This window comes from Typopeltis vanoorti, chromosome 20 (genome assembly GCF_054136105.1).
Source record: "Typopeltis vanoorti isolate ZY-2024b chromosome 20, IOZ_Tvanoo_1.0, whole genome shotgun sequence".
NCBI classification, from domain to species: domain Eukaryota; kingdom Metazoa; phylum Arthropoda; class Arachnida; order Uropygi; family Thelyphonidae; genus Typopeltis; species Typopeltis vanoorti.
In genome coordinates, this window is record NC_143568.1 from 50,743,315 (window position 1) to 50,758,959 (window position 15,645).

A 15,645-nucleotide genomic window follows, 5' to 3' on the forward strand; every position below is an offset into this window, starting at 1 on the left:
AATATGGCAGCTTCAATTTTATTGTTATTATTGTGTGACACCTTCAAGTACTCATTGCAGAAATGCACTCCATTTCACACACCCCACCATCTACACTACTTATTTATCTACACAGTGGCATGATCTGTACATGATCTGTACATTATTAATGTACAGATCATGTACGTTAATAATGGGATTTTTATGTAGAGGATATTATCATAATATTAATCCTACTGGCTGTGCCATTGTTTAAATATAGGATTTTTATTTATTTTATTTAATCTCTTTTTCTAACAATTATTTTTTTAATTCCGAGTGTACTTATATAGCACAAAGGTTCACTCCGAATGGCGCAATGACCTCTTTTTTACTATTGCTTTCAGAATCCAAATAAATCACTGACTCAAGACCATTATGCAAAATGAACACATTTAATAAAAATACAGATGAAACTTCTTAATCAGAGTTTTCTCGAACATTCCTTTAGAACGTAAATAGCAACTTCTTTTATTTACTAATGCTTATTGACAGTCTTAACTCTTCCACTTTAAAAAAATTCACAGTTCTACGATTCCCTTTTCGGAATCTACTATAAATCTTCCAATTAGCGTTTCCTCGAACATTCCTTTTAAAACAATCTATAGCAATATTTTCCTTTTATCTACCAATGCTTATTCCGCTTTAAAACTTCACAGTTCCACGATTCCTTTTTCGGAATATACGATTAATTTTCTTCTGACTGTCACATAAAAAAACTCAAATTCCTCCAAATCTAAATATCTGCCGGCTTGTGTTCTAAATTCCTTCCGAACGCTCTGTTGTTTACAGCCATTACTCTGATACCGAACGCTTTCTGTCAGCTGTCAATCACACATCAACCTTCTCGACGAGCATGCGCACTCCATGAAATTGGCAAGCAAGAAGTTAGGTATAATGGCTGACATGCAGATTACGTTAGCGACAAGAGAATGTCTTCAAAAAACACAAACACTTTATAATAATTCTAAACTACAATAAAATTCCTTTAAAGTAACACAACTATTCAAATCCGGTAAGTACATCAATTTTTTTAACTTCTTTATAATTCATTTTGACAAAACAATTTCAATAACGGGCACATCACAAGTGCCGACAATGTGTGTTATGAAACTAAAACTAATAAACATACTAACATAAACAATACATAAAAATATTCAGAATTTTAAATTATGATTATTTTTACGTGTGACATCTCCAAGTACTCATTGCAGGAGTGCACTCCATTTCACACCCCACCATCTATGCTACTTATTTATCTACACAGTAGCATGATCTGTACATGATCATGCCACTAATGTGGCATGTGTAGTATCACCACTAATAGTACATTTTGTCTGTAAATTGCGTGTGTGTGCATGTGTGTTTAAACTGTGACCAATTTGTCTATATGTGGGATAAAAATCGTGTCTTAAGAGAAAAAAAAAAAAACTGTTACATTTGTATGAGATTGGATAACTCACCTTCAGTTGAAAAAAATCCATATAAAGATTCCTCTGATGGGGCTTTTCCATTCAAAGGGTGTGATGACCCATCATTCTTCCATTTATGCAACAGGGATGCTCATTGGTCTTCCACTCAGTAATGTGACATTGTTTCACCATATGTTGAAGTCCATCCTGGTGTCTTCATTTAAACTATCAAAATAAGCACGGAAACAGATAAACAACTGCATTCTTGTAGTGAACTTATAGAACAAAAATTTTCAGATTTTACATGTAATTTTAATTTAACAGATTTTAATTAGGACCTGCTTTTTGTGAAGATGGCCTGGTTGGCCAAGTGGTTAGCATACAGCCTGTCCAACCAACAGGTTGCAGGATCAAATGCCACCATGGCATGGATGTTTGTGATTGTCTTTAGGTAGGAGATGAATTTCATTGCATAGTGTGAGACTACAGCCCCACATATTGGAGTTCTAAAGTGGCTTGCAAAAGTTCCATGTTTGATCTCTAGAGCAGGGTTCTTGGACTATGTAAAAAATAAATGAAAAATACAAGAAATATATATATTGTTAAAAAAGGAAAAAAATATCCTTAACCACCCACAGTACAAAATTTACTATGGATTTGCAAATAGCCTTTCATGGTTTGAAGCAAGATTTTAAGCAACAAAATAATGATGGTGGAAAGCTCTTAAATAAATTTATATGGAACGAAAGGGAGATTGGACAAAAGATCAGGCCAGCAGTATACAAGACAAGACAATGTTCAAACTAATTTTAAAATATGGATCTGGAATCGCAGATATGAGAATTCTGAGGGAAATTAGAGAAGTGAACAGATAGTATCATTGGCAGAACCATATAAAAATGATATCAGTAAAGAAGTAATATTTTTGAAAAAACAAAAACAGCAGGAAAAGATAAAAGACTCACAGGAAATCCATAGTAATGATGGGTTGATGCAGTTAAGAATGCTGTTAGCAGATCACAACATAAGAGCTGATGAATAATAGACCAATATTGAAAGAAGTTGATCAGAAACTTGTCATGAATTCTTAATTACAGTAGACTCGTGCTGTCTAGTACGCCTCTTGAGAATGAAAACCAGTAAATGATCATGATGATGTATTTCAGAAAGTGACTTGAGTAAAAATTCTATCTGTGATTAGAGGCTGTTGTCTATTCTCAAAATCAATAGAAATTTTTGTATTCTCCAGAAGACAATAAATAAATGATGTTCTGTAACAGTAGGTAGATAATAGGACCAAAGATTGTTGAATATACTTCATGTTAAATTTTTAAAAAATGCAGAACTTTTATGTCCATATAGTCTTTTTTAAACTTAGGTATACTAGATGTAGATGATGCTGCTCCTGAAAATCCTGATGATGAAATCCTGGCAGAATTACGGAAAAGTCAGGCAGAGTTAAAAGCAATTAGTGGACATAACTTAGCACAGGCTACCAGACTCTTAAGACTAGCCAAAGAGGAGATGGCAAAGCAAGAATTAAAGAAAAAGTTGCAGGTTGCTGATGCTGAAGTAAGAATAATAATTGGTGTCCCTTACATTCTTAGCTTTTTATTCCTTAACATTCTATCGATGACCATACAATCAACTCGATCTTATTAAAAAATTTTACTTGATAGTGCTGGTGTTGCATTTCAAATTTTTAGTTATGCACATGTTAAATATCTTTTTTTTTTTCTTCATGTTGGAGGCTTAATGGATTGTATACAGCACTCAGAAAGGATTAAAAACAGAATTTAATTCTTCCTATATTTCATCTCAGTTAATGAGACATCTTCAGGGATTACAAAAAAACTAATGTAACATAAAAACAAATAACAAACAATACTAAGCCCAACCACATGGGTGACACTAAAGTCCTATCTAGGTGGAGCGCCCTCTAAGGGCAGTTGTAGGTGGCCTGGAATGTAAAGTGGGACCTCTGTGATAAGCGTTTCCCAAATCTTAGGAAGCTTAATGCAACCATATTTGATAAGATTTGGTTGATTCCTCAGAGCTGCTGCTGATTCTAAGAATAGACTTTCTCTTTTGAATTTGCTGTGGTGGAGCATGGTGTTTTTTTCCCCATGAGATCCTGTGGGTTGTATCCAAGACATGGTCAGCCAGGCCTGGCTGGCCATAGTCGTGGTTGCAGATGTATGACTTATGTTCCTCCAGGCAGATAGTAGCTGATCTCGCTGTCTGTCCAAAGTATGCCAGTATACAGGAACAGGGTACTTTATAGACTCCAGTACTGAGAGAGGAGGGAGCTGATCTTTTGTAGAGCGGATAAGGGTAGCAAGTTTGCGATGGGGCTTAAATGCTGTGAGTAGGTTGTACTTTTTTAAAATCTTGGCTATTTTTTCAGATGTGCCATGGATGTAGGGTATGGTGACGGCATTTCTAAACTCTTTTTGAAGAGAAGAATGGGGGGGGGGGGGAACTGATTATTTTTTTAATGCTGTGATCGCCATAGCCATTGGAGAGGAAAGGGTTGTGTATGTGGTCAAGCTCAGTTGTAAGGGCTATTCCACTGGAACAAAGATTGTGGGCTCTCTTGGTAAGAGTTTTAATAATGCCATATTGTTGAGCAGGGTGGTGGTGGGAGCGTTTGTGGATGTATCTGCCTGTGTGCGTGGGTTTTCTATATACCGTGAAGGAAAGTGTACCGTTTGGAAGGCGTGTAACTGAAGTGTCTAGAAAGGGTAAACAATTGTTCTTTTCCATCGTGAACTGGATTCTTGGATGTTGGCTGTTGAGGTGACTGAGGAAGGTGTCTAATGTGTCTGAGCCATGAGGCCAAATAGAGAACACATCATCTACATTGAGTCTATGGCTCGTTTTTCAAAATCTTCCATATAAAAATTGGCAGGGTGGGGGGAACCCATGGTGGTTCCTTCTATCTGCTTATAGATTTTGTTCTTCCAAGAAAAATAACCAGAATAGATGGCAAAGGAAAAGAGATCTAAGATGTCAGAATGACGATACTTTTTTCATAATTTCATGAGAGCAGTGCGTTGGGAGGACGATAAATTACTTTTTGGAGACAAAGACTGGGTCTTCGCCTCCAAAAAGTAATTTATCGTCCTTCTAATGCACTGCTCTCATGAAATTATGAAAAGAAAAAAGTATCGTCATCACCAGAGCTGATAAGGCTAATGCCACAGTCGTTCTTAATGCCACTGAATACAATCGAATAATGGAGATTATCCTCCAAGATCGCTCTACCTACACCCCACTAGAACACGACCCCACAAAAACACAAGTTAAAAACTTACCTAAAAAAGTGTCTTCCTGGCCACCGGAAATCACGAAAAAAACCCAAACCTTTCTGTTCCCGTCCCCCTCGAATATACAGTTTACCAAAAATCCACAAACCCCATCTACATATAGTAGATGCCACTAACACACCTTGCTACAAACTGTCAAAACAGCTAGCCAACTCTCTGACCCCCCCCCTCCTCACTGGACGTTCCACATCCTATATAAAAAACTATCTATTTCAAAACTCTCATAGAAAATTTAACCTTAAATAACACAGAAATATTGGTAAGCTTTGACATCTCCTCATTGTTTACCAATATTCCCTTAATTGATACCTTAACACTCTTAAAAAACGTTTTTCCTTCTGACATCTTAGATCTCTTTTCCATTGCCATCTATTCTGGTTATTTTTCTTGGAAGAACAAAATCTATAAGCTGATAGAAGGAACCGCCATGGGTTCCCCCCCCCCCTCACCTCCTCTTGCCAATTTTTATATGGAAGATTTTGAAAAACGAGCCATAGACTCAGCCCCTCTCAAACCTTCTGTCTGGCTAAGATATGTAGATGATGTGTTCTCTATTAGGCCTCATGGCCCAGACACATTAGACACCTTCCTCAGTCACCTCAACAACCTACATCCAAGAATCCAGTTCACGATGGAAAAGGAAAAGAACAATTGTTTACCCTTTCTAGACACCTTAGTTACACGCCTTCCCAACGGTATATAGAAAACGCGCGCGCACACATACACACACACACACAGAGGCAGATACATCCACAAATGCTCCCACCACCACCTTGCTCAACAATATGGCATTATTAAAACTCTTACCAAGCGAGCCCACAATCTTTGTTCTAGTGGAACTGCCCTTACAACTGAGCTTGACCACATATGCAGCACTTTTCTTTCCAATGGCTACAGCGATCAAAGCATTAAAAAAATAATCAGGTCCCCCTCCATTCCCCGGTCTTCTCTTCAAAAAGAGTTTAAAATTGCCGTCACCATACCCTACATCTGTGGCACATCTGAAAAAATAGCCAAGATTTTAAAAAAATACAACCTACACACAGCATTTAAGCCCCATCGCAAACTTGCTACCCTTATCCGCTCTACAAAAGATCAGTTCCCTCCTCTCTCAGTACTGGAGTCTATAAAATACCCTGTTCCTGTATACTGGCATACTTTGGACAGACAGCGAGATCAGCTACTATCCGCCTGGAGGAACAAAAGTCATACATCTGCAACCACGACTATGGTCAGTCAGTCAGGCCTGGCTGACCATGTTTTGGATACAACCCACAGGGTCTCATGGAAAAAAAACACCATGCTCCACCACAGCAAATTCAAAAGAGAAAGTCTATTCTTAGAATCAGCAGCAGCTCTCAGGAATCAACCAAATCTTATCAAATATGGTTGCATTAAGCTTCCTAAGATTTGGGAAACGCTTATCACCAGAGGTCCCACTTTACATTCCAGGCCACCTACAACCGCCCTTAGAGGGCACTCCACCTAGATAGGACTTTAGTGTCACCCATGTGGTTGGGCTTAGTATTGTTTGTTATTTGTTTTTATGTTACATTAGTTTTTTTGTAATCCCTGAAGATGTCTCATTGACTGAGACAAAATATAGGAAGAATTAAATTCTGTTTTTAATCCTTTCTGAGTGCTGTATACAATCCATTAAGCCTCTACACAGGGATCTTTTTTTCTAATATTAATAAACAGAATGTGAGTATACAATAAAATTCTGATGTAACAAGTACTGTGTATATAACAAGAAGTTTATATTTATAAATGTGTTTTGTATGCATGGTCATTAATAATAATTTAAAATAATGGAATATTTGGTTATAATGAGCAATATTTCATTATTTTGGTTGTAACCACTTTATTGCCTGATTTTTCCACAGTCACTTTATCTAAGTCAGCTACATTACATTATGCAGTGCAGCACCATCAAAAAAGTGCATGGCTGAACAGTGATATTCAGTTATTCATTTTCTTTTAAGACTGAATACTGTTGTACAATAGAGGTCTGTTTACAGTTATGGAGAATGTTGCATTTTGTAATAACTAAGAATATTTATACCCTTCTGCCAGTGCAGGTCCATCTCAGTGCATTTGGAAGTCATGAACTGTAGCTTTTTTATTATTCCCCCTCCATGTGGGCACTTGTTCATGCTGAAGGAGGTCCTCTCAGTGATGATGCTGGCCTTTTTTTTTTGTTCTTCCTATTCATATATTTTTTACCTGTATTCTTCACTCTACTTATTTTTCCTATTCTCCAGAACATTATTGCTGGAATCCAAATCTTACAAAAATGTTTGCTGTAAAATGCAACCCATGGACATCCAGAAAGGAAAAATAATCATGATATACATGCACTGCTTTAGCTCTCCCTTGCTTTTGCAAGCTAGGCTGACCTGGATGGTCTGAATAGACTCGGGCCACTGTGAGCTTGTTTACTAGTGGCCTGAATCTGGTCTAGTAGTGCCCCTTCCACATGATGTTGATACATTATGTAAGAACATATACTCTAAGCAGCATCCATTGGAGGACTTATGATTTTTGTTATTTCTCATAAAGGCATTCTCATTTTATTATGAACATCATCAAATTCCTGATATGTGTGTGTGTATCCCCAAGGAGTGTACAGAACTAATAGCACCACATGAAAAGTTTACATAACTAATTTCCTGTTAATAATTTTCCTCCAGATTAGTCTGCCACTCTATACTCTGATATTGTCAGATCTTATATTTTTGACTTTTAGGTTACTTTCTGACTGCAAATGTCTGCTTTGCTAACTTACTTTTACCATTTTGTTTAAGTACCTCCATACCTCCTTAAATTAGTTCAACTGACACATTATTGAATACTAACAATTCAAATTCCTTCCAAATATCTTCATTTTTGGTTTGATTCTGCTACTGATGCCATCTGTTCACTCTCCTCTAATTTTGATCAAACTCTCCTGTCTGTGGTTTTTAGTCTTCTCATCAGTTAAAGTTAAAATTGGTTTGAAAACTGCCTTGTATACTGTTGGTTTAGTGTTTTGGCAATTTGTCTTTAATTCTGTTTAATTTTTTTCAACTTGCACCCACCATAAACAGCTGCTTTGTTTATGCTGTTATCTATTTCCAAATTTAATTTACTGTCATCAGCAGGAAAAATTGTGCTTATATAGCTTAAATATTTACTTGTCTTGTCGGTTCTCCATTCAGAAACTATTTTCATAGTTTCATCTTTTTTATTGCTGATTTTCATGCCAAATTTGCTATGCAGTTTTTCAATTTATTAAAGGATACTGGACACTTCCACTGGGATTTTTTTTTTAAACAGTTTCTTCTTCTTCTTTGGCACTGCAGCCCCATGTAGGGCCTTGGCCTCCCATTTTTGGGTTTCATAACTCACTAAGAGGTGGAGTCGTTACCCTCAAACTCAACCATGTGTAATTGTCTGTGAAGCATTGTGTTCTTAAGACTGGTTTGCCTGTTTTGCAGGAGGAAAACCCCCAGATAAATTGGGGAGAAAAACCCTGCAGTACACGCCCAAGACCAGCTAACTTGGCTATGTCTGAGAAAGATCTCTAGCTCCTCACATCAGCGATGAGAATCGAATGCAGGACACTCCTTTCCCAGGCATATGGTTGTGGAGCACGTAACCACTCGGCTAGCCATGTGGACTTTTTAACAGTTTACACCTGCATAAAGTAAAGAGCTAATTTTGATATCAAGTTTAATGCCAAGCTTAATATAACATAAGATGATGAATAATAGTGGAGACAATGTGCATCATTGTCTTACAACAGATTTTACATCAAACTTTTTCCTATTGCTTAAGAGTAAAAGCTAAATAACCGAGAGAAGACCTGTACATTGCCTCTAAGGAACACAGAGAACCAACTGAGGCTTTTGATTTAATGTCCAGTCTTCACCTTCACATGCTACATCCCATTAATAGGTATCTACTGGGTACTGAACAAACAAACAAGGATGGGTTTGGCAATTTGGGACTTGGCCAACCAAATTGTACTCTATTGGTTTAAACCACAAATATTTATGATGATGCAGTATGATGAGATTTCATGCCATTTGGAGCAATGCATGGCTAAACAAGGCCCTGCTGTTTTTGTCAAAGAAGCAGGGTGAAAATTTGCTCCCTGAACAAACTGCAACTCAACCTAGAAGAAAAGGAATAAACCCAACATCAGAAGAACTGAAAATAGAGCAGTAGCATTCAACACCAAATATGAAGATAAACTTCTTGAGTGGAAAGTAGTTTCAAGTAGAGTTATGTGAACAAACTTCAAAATGGACAATGAGACTTATTTGTGTGTATGGTCCCACAGAACGGTCTCCTAAGGAAGAAGTAGTGGAATATTTTGAGTCATTAGAGCAAGCAGCTGACATAATGGCACAAAGAATTCCTTGTTTTTGGTTGGAAATATAAACAGCAGAATAGGAAATGAATCCTACCAGGCATATAGGAACATTTTGGGAAAATTTGGAGAAAAAGGCAAAGCTGATAATAACAGTAAGTATCTGCCAGATTTCTGCTCAGTATACAGCCTAGTCATTACAAGAAAAGCCTCATTGATTATGTTATTGTTGATAGTAAGTTGGAAGTGACCATCAATTAGTTTTAAGTAGAATAAAAATAAATATAACATTGAAAAGAACAGTATTTAAGAAAGTTTTAAAAAGAATTTGAAGTAGAACAGCTTTTACAAGTAAACTGTAGACTCAACTATACAGACATTATTGAAAAAAATGAAACAGTTTGAAACAAGAATTAAACATTGGAGTCTCAGTACTCTGAACAAAAAATTGATTGATTTGGCTAGGGAGATGTGTGCTGAAGTTGTCTACGCATATAAAAAAATAAGAACATAATGGGGAACATAAGAAGCAGTCTTCAAAAAAGAAAACATAACAAAAGTTCTTAGCAAATGTCCTAAAAGAATAGAGAAATGTAAGAGAATGAAGCTATGTGTAAAAGTAGCTAAATGAAAGTCATGGGAAAACTTGGGTAAAAATATGGAAGAAAAATATCTGCAAGGAGGCAGAATGAAGGCTATTGAAAAAGCTTAGGAATAGAGGAAAGAGTACTATAAAATGAATCAAAGCTGACAAAGGAAACATGAAAACCAAAAAACTTAAGATCTGGAGTAATTACTTTGAAAGACTCTTAAATGAAACAAGCAGTGAAGGAACAATAGTAGAAAATATTCAAGAGAATCAAACAGGAGTACATATCAGTACTTCAGGGAAAAAGGCATCAAATGCCTGAAATGTGGAAAGGCAGTGGAAGTAGATGATATTCAACCAAAAATGCTCAAACATGGAGGCCTAAAAGTTTTTCAGTGTACGCTGCATAATTTAGAAGGCCTGGTCAGAAGATCAAATTCCAGATGATTGGAGTAAAGCCCTTATAGCTCCCATCTATTTAAAAAAAAAAAAAAAAGGGGATAAACCTGAATGTAAGAATTGCAGAGGAAATTCCCTACTAAGGTAAGATTGATCTCACTTATTAGAGATGCTTGATAAATCTTACCTGGAAATTCTCTTAAGTCAGTAGTTAGAATTGAATGAAATACAGGAAGAAAGCGTGATATAAAATTAGAAGTAAGACAAGGATGCACATTAACTCCACTATTATTCCTCATCTATGCGATCATATTATGAAAGAAAGTGGCATTAAACCTGATATCATCATCAAATTCCTGACATTTACCCTCAAGGGGTGTACAGGATATGATAGTACTACATGAAAAATTTACATCATTACTAACTTCCTACCTACAATTTTCTGCCAAATCAATCTATTACCTGTCAAAGCTACAACATTGTCATATCTTATATTTATATATCCTGTCTTCAAAGGCACTTTTTACCGTATCAATCCACCTATATCTTGGTCTTCCTCTGGTTCTTTTTCCTGCCAACCTGGCAGAGAACACTTGTTTGGCTAATCTTTCCTCGCCCATTCTGTTTAAGTGACCATACCACCTGAGGTTATCTCTGCTAACGCATTCCTGGATGCTGACAATGTCAAGTTCTTTCCTAATATCCTCATTTTTAATATGATATTGCCATTGGTGCCATCTGTTCATGCTCCTAATCTTTCTCAGGACTCTCATATCTGCGGTCTCTAGTCTTTGGTCAAGTGTTTTACTTCTCACCCAGCTCTCAGATCTATAAGTTAAAATTGTTATGAACACTGTCTTGTATACAGCTAATTTAGTGTTCCAACTAATTTCTCTCTTATTCCATATGAATTTATTCAATTGCCTTCCTACTATACCAGCTTTGTTGATTCTGTTGTCTGTTTCAAAATTTAATTTACCATCTTCACTAAAAATCGTGCCTAAGTAGCTGAAATGTTTTACTTGTTCTGTAGGTTCTCCATTCACAATGCAGTTGATATTTTCAATGCTTTTGCCTATTTTCATTATCTTTGTCTTGTTATTGCTGACCTTCATACCATATCTATCACAACAGTTATTCAATTTAGTCAGGGAATCTTGTAGACTTGTAGCAGATTTATTTAGAAGTATAACATCATCTGCATAAAGCAAGGAGCTGAACATTAACATCTCCTATTCTGATATCAGGTTTAATACCACTTTTCTTCATAATGTAATCCATATAGATAATGAATAACAGAGGGGATAATGTACATCCTTGTCTCACACCAGATTTAACATTAAACCATCTCCCTGTACTTCCTTCAATTCTAACTGCTGACTTATAACTCAAATACAGACCAAGTATTGCTTGATATAATGATCCACTGACACCATACAACTGTTGTGTTTTGAATAGCTTCTCTCTTGGCATCTTGTCATATGCTTTTTCCAGATCTACAAAACTTAAATACAGATTTATGTTATATTCCCATGCTTTCTCAACTATCTGTCGTAAAGTGAAGATCTGATCCTGACAGCCTCTATTTGGCTTGAATCCAGCTTGTTCTTCACCAAGCTTTTCTTCCACAATTCTTCTCAACCGTTTTTCAAGTATACTTTCATAAATCTTACCTGGAACACTCAGTAGAGAAATACCTCTGTAATTCTCAGAATCAGTTTTATTTCCCTTTTTATATATGGGTGCTCTGCTAGCTCTACTCCAATCATCTGGAATTCGTCCTTCTGTCCAGTCCATCTGAACTATGCAGTGTAGCCACTGTAAAACGTTTATACCTCCATACTTGAGTATTTCTGGTCTAATATCATCTACTCCTGCTGCCTTTCCACATTTCAGACTTTTGATGGCTTTTTCTACTTCAAGCATAGATATGTATTCCTGGTTGCATGCCTAGTCAGTGTTTTTTATCACTGTGCTTTCATCACTGCTAGTTTCATTTAGCAATTTTTCGAAGTAATTACTCCATACTTCAAGGATATCTTTTTCTCCAGTTTTCGTATCACTTGTATCATTTTCTCCAAATTTTCCCAAAATATTTTTGTATATCTGACAATCATTTCCTACTTTGCTATTTAGATCCCCAATAAGGACCAACTTTCCATTTTTCATTGTGTCAGTTGCTTTTCCTAAAGCCTCAAAAAATTCCTCCACTTCTACCTTAGAAGCGAAGGAATTTTTTGAGGCTTTAGAAAAAATTTTTCCAACAAGTATTTGCCATTAAACCTGATATTAGAATCAGAAATATCACATTTAGTTCTTTGCTTTATTCAATGATGTTTTACTCCTAAACATATCCAGTGCAAGTCTGTAGGGTTTTCTAGCTAAATTGCATAAAGTCTGTAACAAATTTGACATTAAAATCATCAATAAGTAATCATCAGAGTAAGCATAAACACAGAATGAGTTTCTCTTTCTTCTTCATTGCTGTACTCTGGAACAGCTTCCCTCCTCTGTATTTTCCAATGAATACAATGCACAGTCCTTCAATTCGAATGCTCTCCAGGATTCCATAACTAATTTGAGTAACAACTGTAACAAATTTACCATAAAAATCAGCAATAAAAATACCAAAACTATGAAAATAGGCAGGAATGGTAATCGTCAGTGGCATTGAAACACATGCACCTGCTACCCAACATGCCTTCCCATTCCAACTCTGTACTCAGAACAAGTTTCTTTTCATTTCTGCTTCTACTATAGTCTGAAACAGCCTCCTCTACCATGTGTTTCTCCTTTTTCAAATCTCTTCCCATACATGGCACACTAATGTACTATTATAGGTTTACCAACTAACTTCTAATGTATGGACCCAGTAAAAAAAAAAAAAATCTTGAGGGAGAACCTATAGAAAAAGTAAAATATTTCAGCTATTTAAGCACAGTTTTCAGTGAAGATGGCAGATTGAGTATGGAAATGGACAACAGAATAAGCAAAGTAGATATGATGGGAAACCAACTGAATAAATTTATATGAGAGAGAAATTAGCCAAAACACTAAACGAGCAGTATACAAGACAGTGCTCAAACCAGTGTTAAGTTATGGATCTGAGAATTGGGTTAGAAATAAAGCACTTGATATTAGAGACAATAAATATGAGAGTTCTGAGAAAGATTAGGAGAGTGATGATAGATGGCATCAGTGGCAGAAATGAAGATGTTAGGACTGTTGACAACATTCAAGAATTGTGAGCAGGGCTAATCTAAGGTAGTATGGTCATTTAAACCGAACAGGAAAAGAAATATTAGCAAAACAGGTGTTTGATTCCAGAGAAATCCAGAGGATGACCCAGATCCAAGTTGATCGATTCACTCAGAAGTGTCTTAGAAGGCCATTTATAACATAATTAGATATGACAATATTGGAGTGCTGACCAGTAATAGAGTAATAATCTGGAGGAAAATAATTCATAAGATTAGTAATAATGTAAACTTAATTATATAGAGAAACCTGTGAAGAATTCGTGTCTAAAACTAACACATGTGAACCACAGTACTAGGTTTCCTAGTATTGCTATTGTATTGATGATGTCCTAAGATATCTAGGACGAAATATTTACGTAATAAAAAACCTACTACTGTGGTTCACTTGTGTTAATTTTAGTCAATGTAAACTTAATCATGTATTACTGTCATATAGCCTGTATGCTCCTTAAGGATGCACATCAGGAAATTGATGATGATAATCTTTTCCTGTATTTCTTTCAGTTCTGACTGCTGACTTATGACTTAAATATAGATTTTGTTTTGCTCTCTCATATCTCCCCCATATAACTGTAGTCTTTTAAAAAAATTTTCTGATGGTATCTGTTCCAGATACCAAGAGAAATTCCATACTACAAACTGTTGAGAACTGAAAATCTGATCCTGACAACCACTATTTGACCTGAACATAGCCTGTTCTTCTCCAATTTCTTTTCCACAATTTTTCTTAGCATTTTCTCAAGTATGCCTGCCTAAATTTTACCTCAAACCCACTAGGGAAATTTCTCCAATTCTCACATTCATTTTTCTTTCCCTTTTTATGTTATTCCTGATTACAGTTCTACTCTAATCATCTTGAATTCAACCTTCTGACCAGGCCCTCTGAATTATGCAGTGTAGCCACTTGAGTACAATTCCATACTTGATAATGTCTGATAAATTATTATCTATTCTAGCTGCCTTTCCATTTTCAGGTTTCTGATGGCCTTCTGCAATTCTGAGAATGATAATGACTTCTAGAGGCATTCCTTTTGAAAATTTCTCATCACAGTTCTGTCACTGCTTCTCATTTAATAATCTTTCAAAGTAATTACTCTAAACCAGCATTTCTCAACCTTTTTAAGCCCAAGGACCAGTAAAATGCCTAAAACAATTCTATGGACCACTAAATTACAGAGCCGTGGGTGGGGGGGATCCACCCCAGGTGGCACTTTTTTGGCATTTAAGAAATCTTGCCATACTGTCTATAAAACATCAACTGAGTGATGAAATAACTTGGACAATGTTTGATGATTTTGTGAACAGAAAAGCAAGAAAAATAAAATTTTAGAATGTTGAAATTAAAGTTTTACTTCAATTTTTAATTTATTTCCCTATATGTCGTTTTGACTTTTTTGTAATTTTTTTAAAAACCTATCTAGGAATTACCAACATTTCTGAAAAATTGTGCCATTTATAACACAATTAATCTAAAAGCATGTTTTGAATACACATGGAAACATAATTAATTAAATTGGAAGTAAACGATTAAAAGTGTATCATCATTGAACAAAGTTTTAATTTTTATTAAATGAATAAATAATATGATATAATTATGTTACTACTTTTAATGAGATGGTTGAGCTTCTCGGCCCTTGCAGAGTTGCTGAATATCTGGTTCAATATTGGTCAACTTCAGTCGAAAATCGGCACACACACACACAGACGATTTCTGTATTTTGTTTTTATTTGAAGGAGCGATGAAAATCCTTTCTCACAAAGATAGGTTGTAGAAAACTGCATGATGATTTTCACAATGCTTCTTCAGATAATTCGGGAAATTCACTTCTCACTGAAGGCGAGATCCAAAATCGAGCCAAACCAAGATCACGGAATTGCATTTTAAGTCCACTGTCACTTGAAAGCTCAATTAAGTGTTCTTTTCTTCGATAATGAAAGGTCGTTTTTCGTGACTGCAAGCCTGAAATGGATCGTGAACCCACAGAAATTTCTTATAAAAGTTATTCGGAAAATATGTTTCAAAATTCTATTTCAGATTTTTGAGATGATCACAAACTTTTTCCAGAAACTCAGAATCAACAAAAATATCATTTTCCACTAAAAAAGGATTCCAATGTTGGAAAAGGTGCAAATTGTCTGTCTTTTACATAATTAATCCATAAAACCAGTTTTTTCTTTTTTTGAATGCCTTTATTTTGTCTTAGGCATCAAGAACAGTTAAAGAATTTCCCTGAAGGGAGAGATTTAGTTCATTTAATTTCAAAAAAATGTCTGAAAGATA

General features: G+C 35.7%; 1 protein-coding gene across 1 annotated transcript in view; it reads left to right on the plus strand.

Moving 5' to 3' along the window:
• Ada3 (transcriptional adaptor 3) overlaps window positions 1-15,645 on the plus strand; it is a 244,258-nt gene that overhangs the window by 214,554 nt on the left and 14,059 nt on the right. Inside the window, exon 10 of the mRNA XM_090410059.1 lies at window positions 2,809-3,002. Coding sequence (XP_090266185.1) covers window positions 2,809-3,002 — 194 coding nt within the window. The remainder of the gene's footprint in view (window positions 1-2,808; window positions 3,003-15,645) is intronic.